Source organism: Leguminivora glycinivorella, chromosome 1 (genome assembly GCF_023078275.1).
Source record: "Leguminivora glycinivorella isolate SPB_JAAS2020 chromosome 1, LegGlyc_1.1, whole genome shotgun sequence".
Lineage (NCBI taxonomy): Eukaryota > Metazoa > Arthropoda > Insecta > Lepidoptera > Tortricidae > Leguminivora > Leguminivora glycinivorella.
This window is the reverse complement of record NC_062971.1, coordinates 18,056,922-18,071,774: the sequence shown is the minus strand read 5'-3', so window position 1 is coordinate 18,071,774 and position 14,853 is coordinate 18,056,922. Positions and strand designations below refer to the sequence as shown.

The following is a 14,853-nucleotide window of genomic DNA, read 5'->3' as shown; positions in this document are numbered from 1 at the left end:
AAATTTCGACGATTTCGTAAGCATTTTCACATTCATTAAAGAAAATTGCAGCAAAGGACCAACTTTCGTGATGGATCACGCGAAAACTATAAGTGCTAGAACTAAAGTGTCAATGAAAGATTTGTAGTAAATTTATTAAGGATTACTTCGTTCCTACGCGCTTTTTCATTATCTTCAACAGTTTTGTCAGAAATTGAGAAAAACCGCATTTTCGGCACTTTAAGGGAAGGTAGAGGGGTGACGCAGAGGGGGGAGGAGTGGGGAGGGTTGATGAAAAATAACTTCGGTCTATAACGTACATATTCCAATTAAAAAAATCTTCCATTAATTATGCCGTAATTTTAGCTAATTTCCCCGTATTATATTGTCGATGAGAATATTTATGACGGTGCGGACACGCGACGGGCACGGTCGGTGACGGAATGGGCTAGTGAGCAGGGTTTCATACGTCTTCATACAAAGAATATTGTTTTGACGGATACGCTCCTGGCACGGTCATGGTACGGTCTAGTGGGCAAAGACCTTTAGGTTTTCTTAGGTACTAATTACCCTTGTAGTTTTTGTAATTGTGGAGATACATTTAACAGTTTCTTCTACATCTATCTTAGGTAAGTTGTGATTGAGTTTGATGCCAATTATCTGTAAAATACATTTAAGACACTTTGTGCGATTACAGAAAGTGCTGAAGCAACCAGGGGAAGACCTGACGGGTCCAATAGGCATCGTGCATCAGTACGTGGATATGCCGAACCAGACGGCGAAACCTTATGATCCCGTTACGGAAACCTTCAACACTGTGAGTATACAGTCAGCCTCTCAAAACCAATTATTCGTTTACCCATGGGAAATATTTTAATGAGAACATTCCTCATACAATGTAAAACGTTCTTCAGTCCGACGCGATTTTACGTGAAGGTTACTTTATCACACAATCACGTCACCATCTAAATTATTTTCCGCTGACGTTGGATTTTAAATCCGTAACAAACGTTTTCCAGAGTGCGTCGGTGTCCGGCTGTCTCCCGGCCATGGGGTACAGTTTCGCGGCGGGCACAACTGACGGGCCGGGCGCCTTCGACTTCAAGCAGGGCACCACCACCAGCAACCCGCTGTGGAACGCCGTGCGAGACTTTATCGCCGAGCCCACCGATGAGGACGTCAAATGCCAGGCACCGAAACCCATCCTGCTGGCTACGGGACGGGTAAGTTTATTAATAGTCTGGTAAGTAAGATTCGAGTCCCTTCTACTTTGTCAAATGTTGCTGGCCGTACCTGGAACAGAGTGGCAATAGATCGGAGAGAGTAAAGAAGATCGGAGGAGGCCTTTGCTAAGAAGCGAGCAGGCAGAAAATATAAAAGATGTTCATGAAAATATACTTTCTCAAAACTTAAATAAACGAGCTAAGATATAATTAACAAATGAACACGGCTAAATTTACGGCACCGAGAAGCTGTATCTTGATATCATCTTCTAGTTGCTACTGGAACTGGACGCCGAGCGACAATAATGAGATATTTTCAAATTCCAGGCTAAATTCCCCTACGAGTGGCAACCCAAAATCGTATCATGTAGTGTTGCCCGCATCGGCGGGTTATTCCTAGCGGCCGTGCCGGGCGAGTTCACCACCATGTCAGGGCGGCGGCTGCGGCGCGTCGTGCAGCAGGCCGCAGGCGGCGGAAGGGTGGTGCTGGCTGGGCTGTCGAATATCTATTCTGATTATATTGCTACGCCTGAGGAGTATCAGGTACTACAGTCTTGAAGTGCTTATTTACAATTGTTACCTTTCTTAGGAGTCTTCAAGTCGCATTATCAGCTAAAATACGTTTTAAAAGGTTGCAAGTAGGTTACTCGGTCTCGAATTTAATAAAATATTATTTTCTTTTTATATTACAGGCGCAACGTTATGAAGCTGCTTCGACAATTTTTGGCCCGCACACGCTTGATATCTACCTCAACAAGTACGTGGAGCTAACTGAAGCTTTGGTCAAGGTGAGGATTGCGTTCTTTCGCCTTTGAACTTAACCGTTTGAACGTCAGACGGCGAAATATGCTATGCCTACGCGAACTTACGCAAAATTTATGCAGTTTGTATGACCCTGTTACATTTCCGAAACTGATGGCTCTACCTAGCCGTCGTTGAAGACTGAAAGATCGCCTCTTCGAAAGATGGCGGGCATAATCTGCCTTGGGTGATGCTTGAACCCAAGACTACTGGATCACTAGACCAGACCAGATATATATATTCTTAACAATATTCAACTTCAACAGGTAGGTACTCATTTGTCATGTTCATGTGTTGGCAAAACCGAAATCATTATTTTAAAAACCGTAACGTAACCTATATTACTTACATACTATCGCAGTGTATGTAAATAAATGGCAACATAAATAATTTTATCTGTAATATTTGGAGCATCGATTGTGATTGTGACCTGCTGTACCAGATATTGCCGTTACACTTAATTGAAATTTGCATAGCGGGGCAATGTTCCATAGAGTATTGATACTATTGATCTTAATTTTAGGCATTTTGAGATGGCCCCCTAGCCAAAGTCGGTGATGATCCGGTCAACTCTAAAGTATATCGTCATTTACTTACATATCTTTTAAAGGATGTAGTATTTTTTTTTACTATGGGGCTAGGTAGATTGATAATTTGTAAAATTGTACTTCAATATTTATTCAGCCCCGTGTAGTAAGAGATAGTTTATGTATATAACTGTCATAATGATTTTTAATGTTATTAGAAAACTATAGTGTTCATATTTGCACACTTTGCGATGACGAGCTTATTTGCAAAATCTAACCTTTAATAGTAGGTATATCTACGAGTCAGAACGTGGGTCATCGTGAATGACATGATCTACGAGTATAAACGATTTTTGTCGTGTATTTTTTTACCAACCTCTAAAGGGATCTTCAACCGACTTCACATGAACATTTTTGTTTCTAATGTGCTTTGCCTGCTATTAAACAACATAGTTATCGTCAGATTTCAAAGTATTCTGTTTCCCTCTCAGGGTGTGACGCTGGAGCCGGGTCCTCAGCCGCCGGACTTCAGCGACCAGCTCATCACTCTCGTGCCGCCCGTGCTTTGGGACTCGGCGCCCTGGGGCAAGGAGTTCGGAGACTGCACGAAGCAACCACAGACGGAATACAGCTATGGCGATATTGTCACTGCGCTTTTTGTGAGTTGTGAAGGAATGAGAAGGCTTTTACTTGGATATCATCAACCAATTCCGAAACTGACACTGACTTTACTTTGGGTGCATGGTACTTACGCAACTTCAAGATGTTACGTTTGCTACGAAAATAAATAAGTATGGTACCAAAGTACCATGACAGGCGAACAGGTAGTAACAAACAGCGCGAAAATAAACAAGTTCTCAATATAATCGATCAAACGCTGATTTTTCAATGTAACGTACGCGTCGTTACAGTATTCGTTTGTTTTGCAAAGAAAAGAGAAACACTTCTAAATAAATGTCTTTTTATGAAATTGCTAACAGGTATCCGGTCATCCCCGCAACAACATCCGCCACGGTAGCTGGTACGCCACGGTGGAGAGATTGGAGTCTGAAGCAGATGACGCGTGGTCGGTGGTTGCAACAGACGCCGACTGGGAGACCAAGTAAGATTAAATAACGCATTATTAGGTACTTTTAAGCCGTTACTACGCGGCAGTGAAGAGACAACGTTTCCTTAAAAACGCCAAATACTTAAAACAAGTAAAATTGTCAAGAGCTAAGGAGGTATCGGGTTCACTACTACTGCTTCTTGCTGGTGAAGAAATTTGAGATCAAATCAGATGCTGCCTAGACAGCGGTCTAGCCAGCGGCCCAGAGACTAGGTTAAGGTAGGTAACTAAGATTTTTAAGAACATGATGAACAGACGTTGAAGGAACTAGAGTCAAAGGCATCAACTGAAAATAAAATCTGTACAGGTCAAGTTTCATTAGTATGAAGTCGAGAGGTCTTCTAAGACTGTTTTTGCATAGTAGCACAGGATCTGGTAAGAGCTGCCCTCAGCGGCATCACTGACCCGATAGCATGGTCTGTGACCGAAACTACAACAGTGTTTAGGTTGAAGCGAATAGGTACGCAAATAATTGCAGAATATCATTTTTGAATTCGAGGTGCTAATGCTTGACTGTGTTTCAGATATATCTGGCACCGCAACAACAAGGTGACAGGTACAAGCCATTCAGAAGTGCAGTGGCACATCCCCGAGGGCACGCCGCCGGGCACCTACCGCCTGCACCACTACGGCAGCTACAAGTACATCCTCGGCGGCATCTACCCGTACCACGGCTTTTCCAACAGCTTCCAAGTCAGATAACTGCCGATGCTTGTTTAGTCGATTTTTAATTTTGTAAATCGAATACTCATTGCCGTGTCATTAGTCAAAATCAAAGAGTGTTTGATTTAAAGATTAGAAAGTTTTAAAGTTTAGGATGAAATTGTATGTCCAGTTTAAGTTTGACAGTTGAAGGATTAAAGTATGGATCTCTCTGGATATAAGGCACTTTATATTTGGTGGTACTTAATTTAATTTTAAAGTTAAATTTTGTACCACGTTTACCGTAAAACGTACTCAGCCACATAGCCTTATTTAAATACTTATCTATCTGTCGAATTCGAAGTAAGAATTTATGTTTAATTTTTCATATTTTATACAATTAATCATTCTTAGAAAACAAAATGGCACGGTAGTTGTGTTCAACTATGAAAATCGTTATTTGTTAAGCAATAAATGTTATATTTGAAATGCAAACTATTACCAAAGCAGATGTAAGTCGTGAGTTGTGTCTGTGTACGTATCTACATAACGATAGATGAGAGGAGACAGCCGATGTTAGCAAATAAAATAAAATTGTAATCATAAGGACTGTATCGTTAATTTATGGTACTTTCATTAACACTTTCGAAACCGGGCTCTACGCGGCGCTACGACATTTTCGCTACATACGGGGAAACCCATGTAATCGGCTACGCTTCTACGAGCGGTGTGCCCGACAGTCGGGTTCTTGGTAGCGAAAGTGTTAAGGTCTAGCAAATAAATTTCGGACAACCCCTATCTGGCTTAATTTGAGAATATTTCAATGACTCTTTGTACGATTTCAACAAACAAAGGTTAATATGCTGCCAAAATATATTCTTTAAGAGTCCTCTTCATGATTTTTCCAATTGGGTACTTGTAGCGAATTTATATAATTTAAAAAAACGCAATTTTGAGCAACGTTCCGGATTGCCGTAAATTTTTGATGCTAGCAGGATGAGAGAAACAGATAAAAAAATTAGCCATAGGCCAAAGTCTAATTGACATTCATGGTGTTTGAACAGTGCTTAAACCAGATCGATATAAACAATGTATGATAGTCAAATTCGACATCAAAGTCGGAGTTAGAGTAAGCACCATGCCACATTCTCTAAATGGCCGCCATACACAGATCCTGAACTATATTTTTTTTAAATAACAGTGGCTAGACTATGTCCAGATATTCTGCTTTGTGGATCATGTGTCGTTGAGGTTCGCACCATACAATTTTTTTTCGCAATCGTATCGTCTTTTACGCACTTTGTGAATTTTCTAGTAGCATTTGTCCGGAATCGTAATTGGTACTCGGGCGGATTAAGTCAATACTGTCTAAACCATATGCTTTACGTCGAGTTTCTAGGTCAAAATGTGTACCTTATTATGTGCCTTATTAAGCCCATGGCTTGTTATAAGAAAAAAATATAATAGCAAATAAATACGGCTACTCAAAGTTGTCTTCATACTTAACGATACAGTCTTTAAACATATGTTATCGGTGGCAACAGGTGTAAACAGCAATAAGTGTACCTATGTTTTCTAAACCTAATATCTTAGTCATTGATTATGTACCTGTTTTGATATTTTATACGATGCAAAGTTAATATGGGAAATTAGAACGACATATGACAATTTACACGTGAAAGATGACCATTAATTTATTTCTGTTGAGTTTTGCATAGTAGGTTTTATCTACAATATACATTCCTACATTTCTAAGATACATAAGTTATATTTATTTGTTGTTACAAGATAAACATGTGTATGCAAAACAGTGCTTGGCACCGTTGTAGCAAGCAGACGCATTATGAACCGGACCGGGCGCATTTCTAAAACAAATGTCTTCTGTTTCAAGAAATTAATACCTATATCATAAACAATATAAACATATATATAACAAGGTTGGGTTCATCTGGCAGAAAAAACTTGCCATTAGTTGTAATTTTTTAAAGCATTTGAATACATGGCGTAGTTTATTTTATTCTCGTTATGTATTTTAAGAATTTAAAGTATGTTCCAGTTTCACAAACCCTTCGAAATACATTATGCTATATATACATATATTTTTTATAATTTATAATATAGCGGACGTTGTCAAAGCGAATTGACTACCTACTGTCAGTTAAGTTTTGAATATTCGCTCTTAACCCCTCGTATGCGGCCTGTCAATTTTGATCATTGAAATAGTGACCTTGACATTTAAAACAATAGATTAATATTCCCACGCACGGATCGGTGTCTAAGCATACGAGGGGTTAATTACTCGACATTTTGGCGTCAACGCTGGGCAACCATCCTACCGATTGCGCCAGTACACATATGCCGCATTACATTTTAAATATATTATGCTATATTGTGCTATACATATAATATTAAGTGTTGTTCCGGCCAAGAGTCGTCGATCATTAAATAATTCCAAAAACGATATATTTTTTATTGCTAAATCTTTATATAGGATTCAGAGAAAAACTTATCGAAGCATGAGTGCGTGTTCAGATGTTTTTGAGCATTTCGACTGCTACGATATAGCTGATGACGACTGTACAACGTTGTAAAATGATTGGAAATTAATCAATGTTACGATGTTAACGCTGAACGTTGATACCTAACATAATACCCCCGAATCACGACGCAAGCAAGATAAAAAGTAAAGATTAGTAAATATTAAAGTAAATAATACCTTCTGGATCCATAATCTTATTACGTGAACATTATAGGTATTAGATAAAGACTTAAAAAATGATTAAAACATATGCCTAACAATTAATTGTAGGTACAGGGTATGCTGATAAATTGATAATACTGGATAGAGAACAGTTGTATTTTTCTTTTATACCACGTCGGTGGCAAACAGGTATACGGTCCGCCTGATGGAAAGCGGTCACCGTAACCTATGGACGCCTGAAGCTCTAGGAGTGTCACATGCGCATTGTCGACCCATTAGAAACTTATTATGTAAACTTATTTTAAACGTACCTAATTCATTATACTTCTGATCCTGCCAACTAACCCTCTTTTTATTTATCTCAGAACGGGAGCGAGGTGGAAGTGCTCGCTCGAAAGCGAAGATATTATTATCGATCTTCTATCATCTTATTTTTTGTACCTTTATAGTATTTTATGCAACAGGCGTTTAAAGGAGGTCAAAAAGGACGAGTGACGAGTTTCGAAAACATTGTAAAATTTTGTCCAAACATGGACAAACTTTACAAGAATTTTATTGCCTACGGAACCTTAAAAAGTTTGTTTTTGTAGAAATTTCACAAATAAAAACCCCCTCCTTGCGTTTGACACTGAATTATCATTAGCAATATTAATTAGGCATGTATCATGATACTAATAACAGATAATCATTATCATTTGACAAGTTTGATTAATTCTCTCTTTGCCTTACACTCTAGTCATAAACACGTGTACCTACAAAATGGTGCATTAAAATATAATTATTAAAATTAGAAAGACAAGTTCATTCATACAAAAAGTGCTCTGAAAGCTAAGGTAAGTACATATAATATTAGTATCTGTCCTGTCTCATCCATGGACCTTCAATAGAGACTGAGCTCACAATTTTTTTGCCATACTAAATTGAACATTATCACCGGTCCAGAAAGGCGTTCGTGTCAGACTAGTAAAAGTGTGTCCACATGAGAGGGTCAAAGTTGGGTCTGGTGTCGCTCTCGCACGTGTGACCAGTCTTAAAGAGCTTACTATAATAGTAGTAGCTTACTATAAAAGTTATAGAAAAAAAAGTATTTGTACCTGTATGATAACTAAGTTTATAAACTTCTTAAATTATTTTTGTATTATATCGAGGCAAGGGTATTAATACCTTGTAACGAATTGGTAAGTCATACATACAAATCCTGCATTTTTCGTCAGCTGCTCAATAAAGATTACGCACCTCTGATTATAAAATCGATTCCTACATTCTTTGTCAGAGGCTACAAACAACCAGACAATCTATACAAAACAAGTATGATACAAAAAAGAGCCATCAACACTTCGTCTGTGTAAATTATACAGTAAATATCTAAGGTTTACCTATATTAAAGATGTATTCTAGGAACGATGGCGATTTCACTACTCGCCAAGTTAATCATTACGGGGGTGTCCCTGGGTGTGATAGCCGGCATGTCGGTCACAATATACTTCGTGGTCACTGATGAGGGCCCGATCCACGACATTACGACCACCGAAGGGACGGAAGTGACCACAACAACGGAGGCCCCGACTGAGCTACTGTATGAAGTTGGCGTCGGGATTGCTGATATGACAGGACCGTGTGTGGAGATCACATTCGTAAGTGTTCCGAGAGTACAATATTTTAATATTTGTTAGAAGATGAGGAGCATGTAGAAATATCGTAATGATGAGATGAGATCCTCAAGCTTTAATATTTTTTGATATTTGTTAGCCGACGAGGAGCATGTATGAATGAAAACCATATTAATGATGAGATGAGATCCTCAAGTTTTAATTTTACTCCATATTTCCAGATGGGATACGCTGAGTTATCTCAATCCGGTGCTGGCCTCCATACCCGACAGTTCGCTCGATCCTTCATCTTTGAAAAAGATGGTAAAAGAATAGTTCTTGTCACCGCCGACGTTCAATCTATTGGTATTGCTGTTAGGCGGGAAGTAAGTATAATGTAATGTTCCACCAGCTATTATCCCCAGTTTAAGAGTGCTTAATAACTGTATTTTTTTTATTCAGGTTGTCAGGAATCTCCAAGCCATGTATGGCGAGCTATACACGCTGCAGAACGTGATACTGACAGGAACGCACACTCACGCGGCGCCGGGCGGGTATCTGGTGGACTTCATCCTTGACGTCAGCATCCTCGGCTTCTCTAGAGAAACCTTCGATGCTTATGTTACGGGAATCACAAATGTAAGAAATGTTATTGACATTTACTTGTTAATTTCTCTGAATTTCGAGCTAGCACAAGTTTGATATTTAAGACCCTTATAAACAATTACTGCTCTCGTCGTCCAGGTATGCCTACATACTGTTCCACTCGCGATTTAGTCAGTCGTCTCCCATTCCAGAGTATTGTCCGTGCTCATGACAACATGGTGCCAGCGCGCCTGTTTTACAGCACAACAACGGTCCCTAATGCCAACATGAATAGATCACCATATTCGTACGAATATAACCCACCGGAAGAAAGAGAAAGGTAAGGCTCTTATCTCTTTGAAATTCGGTTTCACCTGAAACGTTTCCTCTGTCATAAGAGGCTAATAATAAACGATTTGTTGGAAATAATTCCAGGTACGAACGTAACACCGACAACGTCCTCACCCAGGTCAGAATAGTGAAGGAAGACGGCTCCCTTCACGGTGTCATGAACTGGTTCCCAGTCCACACGACCAGCATGAACATGACCAATTTGCTGGTGTCCTCGGACAATCTGGGCTACGCTTCCATAAAGATGGAGGCCATGTTGAACCCTGGCAAGTTTGTTGGTCAGGTGTGTATCAACTATCAAACAACTTTTCGATTTATACCTCATACTAATTAAAAAATGCTAGTCAAGGCCACAGAGGCGATTTATGACCATATTTATTCAAATACCAGTCAAAAACGGAACAGAAAAAGATTCAGGACGTGATGCTTCAAGTCCCGCAACCTTATGTACCTAAGCGGCAGCAGCATGAGGTTTTTACGACAAAAATTGCATCTAACTACCATTGTGTAAGAAATCAAGCAGACTTCAAATAATTATAATAGGACTCACCTGATGTGGTTCTGAAGACCAGCGTGTCAAGGGGGCCCCCAATCCTTCGATATTGTAGACTTGGTCCACGGGCTGTGTGGCACGTTGAATTTCCTTGTGATACGATGAATGCTGGGATTGATCTTGTAATAATTATAAGCTCAAGCTTCCGAAGAGCGAGCTAGCGGCGGTTGGGTCGGTTAGAAGAAATGTGTGTTGTAACACCGAGCCGCTCGCTTTGATAAAAGCGTTTCGTTTCATTTAAAATTAAGACGAAATAAAAAATATGTTATATTTGTACGTACTCATAAAAATACGGGACAACCATAGAATGTGGTTTTTTTGAAGATGGTTCAAAGTTTCCTAGACGATTAAAAATATTTCTGAAACATCTACGGCTTAGTAAAAATCGGTGTTTCCATTTCAGGCAGACGTCGTAGCCGGTTTCTTCGCATCGAATCTCGGCGATGTATCGCCCAACCTGCGCGGAGCCCGATGCGAGTTCAGTGGGGAAGAGTGCGACAACCAATTCCTACTGTGCGCTGCGGGAGAGCGCTGTTACTCTTTAGGCCCGGGAGAAGACATGTTTGAAAGCACCAGGATTATTGGGACAGCAGTGTATGAAGGAGCACTGGTAAGTAATAGGCACTAGGCAGTTTCTGTCAATGTGTTGCTCAATGCGTTAAAATTATTGATTTTGCAAAGTGGTACAGTTATCTAGTATAAATTACAGCCCAATTGACATACATTTTTCAATTATGGAGATTTATCTTAGTGATTGAGATGTTCTTACTGTTTCCAGGAAGCGCTCAATAATGCTGGACAGGAACTGAGAGGAGACATCAATGTTGTCCACCAATTCCTGAATATGGCTGAGCAAGTTGTATCTAAATATGATCCTGTCGGACAGGTTTTTAATGAGGTATGTCAAAAAGACTTTTCAAACATTATTCATGGATAAGCTATAATATGTTAGCTTTATTTGATTAAGTATAGGTTTACGATTTCAGAATGAACAAGTCACAGGATGCAATGCTGCGTTGGGACACAGTTTTGCTTCTGGAACTATTGACGGCGCCAACACATTAAACATTACTCAGGTGAGTCTTAATTTAACAGGTGCCAAATAGCGTAGCTACCGATAGAACTCAAACAAATATACCTACACTATATCAATTAAATCATTTCATTGATTGATCACGAACCGGCGGACCGACAATTGTAGTCTCCCAAATTGTTAGAAAAATACATAAGTAATTATGTTTTTATCCGTAGGGCACCATATCAGGCAACCCTTTACTGGACGCGATTGGAGGCGTCGTAACATCACCGCCCACAGAAGAAGACATCGAGTGCCACGCGCCTAAACCCATCTTACTGATGACTGGTCGAGTAAGTGTTACCTACTAAAATAATTGCCAGTACTTTAGCACAGGAGCATGATATAACCAGAGATCTCATTCTTTTAGTTTTTTTTTCTACTATTATAACGAATATAGACGTATATTTTGGAGGTAATCGTTCGAAAATGGTCTTAGCCACAATCTAAACTAAGTTTGTACAGTAAGTCCTATTATACATAATACTGCGATATATGAGAAGAATACTTTTGTCTACCTTTGGGCGTAGAAACTCTAGGGCCATGGGGTCTCAGCGCGAACAAGTTTTTCACAGAAATCGCGAAGCGTCTGGTTGCGGTAGATGGTGAAGTGGTGACCGAAGAGCTGGCGACTTCCTCGCACGTATCAGCATTGCCATACAGCCAGGAAATGTCGCCAGTATCCGTAGTACAGTGCCTCAAGGGTCTATATTAGACATAAACTAGCTTTTAAGTTTAGGTTTCTTATATATAATTATGAGAATAGTTATGTTATGTATGGTATAAAGGAACAAAAAATATTATTCGGTGAATTCTTGCACCAGTAAAAACCCTTAAAACCAGTGTTCAGCTCAGCTTTTTTGTAGTACGTTACGTTACTAAGGAATTAACCGTAACGGTTAATACCTATGCGAGAATTGCGCAGCTTACCTTAAAAATCATTTTGGTTTCAGGCCAACTTCCCACTCCCCTGGCATCCCAGAATCGTGTCAGCCACGGTGGTGTACCTGGGTGGGCTGGCCATCGCGGGAGTTCCCGGCGAGCCGACCACCATGTCCGGGCGCCGCATTCGCGACGTGGTTGGCGCCGCTATGGAGCGCCTCGGCCTGCCGCCTCGTGTGGTCGTCTCGGGGCTCACCAACGAGTACATCCATTATGTGGCCACGCCTGAGGAGTACCAGGTACTAAGTATGTCAATTAGGTATCGTATCAGAGTTCAGGGTGATCATCGCTCGATTAACCTCTACGTTTAACCCCTCTTTTGATTACGAGTAGACCTGTGCCTCATGCAATTTAATTGTGATTTTTACGAGAGGTTAAGGTGATGCCTCATCGTAGATCCCTTAGTAAAGTAATTGGCTTCTGGGTGACATTTTGCTGAATTAATGTTATTTATTTCAGGTGCAAAGATACGAGGCAGCTTCTACGATCTTCGGCCCTAACTCGCTAGATATTTTCCTGAATAAGTTCGACGAATTCACCGCTGTCGCGATACAGGTGCGTAAAATACAATAAACGAGTATCCAAATGTAAAATTTCGGAATAGGTTAACTGACACTATTAATTTTCTTTCGACACTCGGAAATAAAAGTGCTAAGTTTTATCAGCCCGTTTGTTTGACAGGCACACTACACTTCTGTCTTGTAGTCATGTTAGCTTACACACCCATAAAAAGCGCTGCAGCCCTACCTGACAATGCTTAGTCAGTTAAGACTCGAAGGATAATTTTATATTATATTTTGTTTGCTTACAGGGCGGTTCTGTGGCACCAGGGCCAGAGCCAGCCGACAACATCGCGCGGACGATCTCACTAATCCTACCTGTGATAGTGGACAACTCGCCCATCGGCGCCAGCTTCGGGGATGTCACGGAACAGCCTCCCGCAACCGTTGCGAGGGGGGAAACTATTAGTGCTACTTTTGTACGTATTAACAGCTTGTTGAAGATCAAACCTAACGGAGTGTGGTGTTTCATGTTTAACAGGTTTAAAAAAAAAAAAAAATTAAATGCCACATTGATCCATTTGGTGGAAAGATTCACTGGTCATTAGGTTTTCGTGGCTCAGTTTGTAGAGCGCTAGAGTATCGATTCAGAGGCAGTGACTTAAAGTCTCACATAAGGCATTCAATTTTCCACTTTTAAGTACATTCTGAGCTTAATGCGATGCGACAATTTAATGAACGGATAATTTAAAGGTAAACGACTGCGGGCATTAGATACTGTATAAATGCCTTTTTTGTCAGTCAATAGTCGTTCAGTTAGATTGATTGTACCTATATAGTTTAAACTTACTTTTTCAGGTGGCCGCGAACCCTCGCAATAACCTTCGGCAGGGGTCGTCGCACGCGGTCATTCAGCGGCAGGAGTTGGGCGAGTGGGTGACCATTGCTACCGACGCCAACTGGGAAACAAAGTATGACTCTGATCATTACTTCGGTTTGATTAACTGATGCTGGTTGACGTTGTTATAAAGTCAACTATGACTATTAAATACAATATCCTGATGCATGATAAATAAATAGCAATCGGGTTTAGGAGATCAATGTCTGTCGCTTGATTGACTTGGATACTGAACTAGCTATCAGTGGCTGCGCGTCATAAATACCTACATATTTGTAGGGAATCTGGACCTAACTTTTCTTTTTATTATCTCCAAGAAAGTAATCAAATGTCTAAAGTTAGGCAAGCTTGTGCGACATTGGGAATATTGTTTTCCCCTCACTAGCTCGGAAACACGTGTTTTGTCCTTTAATACCAGCGGGTAAAAACGCATTTTATCGACTAGTGGGTAAAGTAATTTGACCTTGAATAAAGTCAAATTAACTGCTTTAAAATTGCTAAAAGTAGGTGAATCTAGTAATAAAGATGATTTACCACCTGTGGAACTACTGGAAGCAGTGATAAACGATTTTTTTGCGTTGTAGTTTCCTCGCTATAGTGAGGGGAAAAGTTTTGTGTTACACTCGGGTACAAATGTGTGTTAAAAACTCGCAAGTTCAGGATTCTATTCTCGAACCACTCGCTTCGCTCGTGGTTCAACTATAGAATCCTTTCACTTGCTCGTTTTTCAATTCCACACTCGGCGTTAAAATACAACTTTGGCCCCTTGTATAACAAATAACTATTTTAGACTAGGTACTCCTCAACTAATATCTACTGAATTGTAAATAGTCAATACAATCAGGTGCAAGAGATGTCCTAATTATTCCACTGTAGCATGGAAAACACAATTTTTGGTACGCCATTGACATCTTTGCACGGGTTCAGTTAACTGATATCATTGTGTCCCTCCGTTTCAGGTTCTACTGGGAGCGCGTATCAACGGTGCTCGGCACGAGTCGGGCTACGTTTGAGTGGACGGTACCAGAAGACGCCCTGACTGCGCCCTACCGTGTCGTCTATTATGGATCCCGACGGAGCCTGTTCGGGACAATCACAGAGTTCGAGGGATACAGCAACAGCTTTAATGTTATATAAATTATTTATTTATACTAAAGTGTTTTATTTAACAGTAGTAGCTATAGTGTTAATATAACTTGAGCCGACACACACGGATTCTAATAGTGCAGTGCAGTGGCCGTTCAAGTTACAATGACGTAGTGGCCTATTTCACAACGGTGACATTGATACTTGACACTGACAATTCTGTGCCTATTTCTGGGTTGATCAGCGTCAATATTCCCTTGGTGAACAGGCAATAAAAGGCGAAGTGTCACTGT

At 40.3% G+C, this 14,853-nt stretch overlaps 2 protein-coding genes across 2 annotated transcripts in view; both read left to right on the top strand.

Moving 5' to 3' along the window:
• Positions 1–4,880, top strand: part of LOC125225752 (neutral ceramidase) — a 37,615-nt gene extending 32,735 nt beyond the window's left edge. The window contains exons 8-14 of the mRNA XM_048129596.1: positions 677–796; positions 999–1,202; positions 1,530–1,745; positions 1,895–1,990; positions 3,022–3,189; positions 3,511–3,632; positions 4,163–4,880. Of these exons, the coding sequence (XP_047985553.1) occupies positions 677–796; positions 999–1,202; positions 1,530–1,745; positions 1,895–1,990; positions 3,022–3,189; positions 3,511–3,632; positions 4,163–4,340 (1,104 nt within the window). The 3' untranslated portion in view covers positions 4,341–4,880. The remainder of the gene's footprint in view (positions 1–676; positions 797–998; positions 1,203–1,529; positions 1,746–1,894; positions 1,991–3,021; positions 3,190–3,510; positions 3,633–4,162) is intronic.
• Positions 4,881–7,699: 2,819 nt separating this feature from the next.
• Positions 7,700–14,622, top strand: LOC125226994 (neutral ceramidase-like). Its single transcript, XM_048131210.1, has 15 exons — positions 7,700–7,814; positions 8,380–8,615; positions 8,813–8,956; positions 9,033–9,209; positions 9,368–9,495; positions 9,591–9,789; positions 10,463–10,669; positions 10,838–10,957; positions 11,046–11,135; positions 11,311–11,427; positions 12,088–12,315; positions 12,536–12,631; positions 12,888–13,055; positions 13,435–13,547; positions 14,434–14,622. Exons 2-15 carry the CDS (start codon positions 8,385–8,387, stop codon positions 14,609–14,611), a joined length of 2,196 nt encoding a protein of 731 aa, XP_047987167.1. The 5' UTR covers positions 7,700–7,814; positions 8,380–8,384; the 3' UTR covers positions 14,612–14,622.
• The last annotated feature ends 231 nt before the right edge of the window (positions 14,623–14,853 follow it).

Coding starts and splice junctions, on each gene's coding strand:
- LOC125226994 (XM_048131210.1), top strand. CDS start 8,385: ATGGCGATTTCACTACTCGCCAAGTTAATCATTACGGGGGTGTCCCTG. Junction 9,496..9,590: donor CCACCGGAAGAAAGAGAAAG/GTAAGGCTCTTA, acceptor AAATAATTCCAG/GTACGAACGTAACACCGACA. Junction 13,548..14,433: donor GACGCCAACTGGGAAACAAA/GTATGACTCTGA, acceptor CCTCCGTTTCAG/GTTCTACTGGGAGCGCGTAT.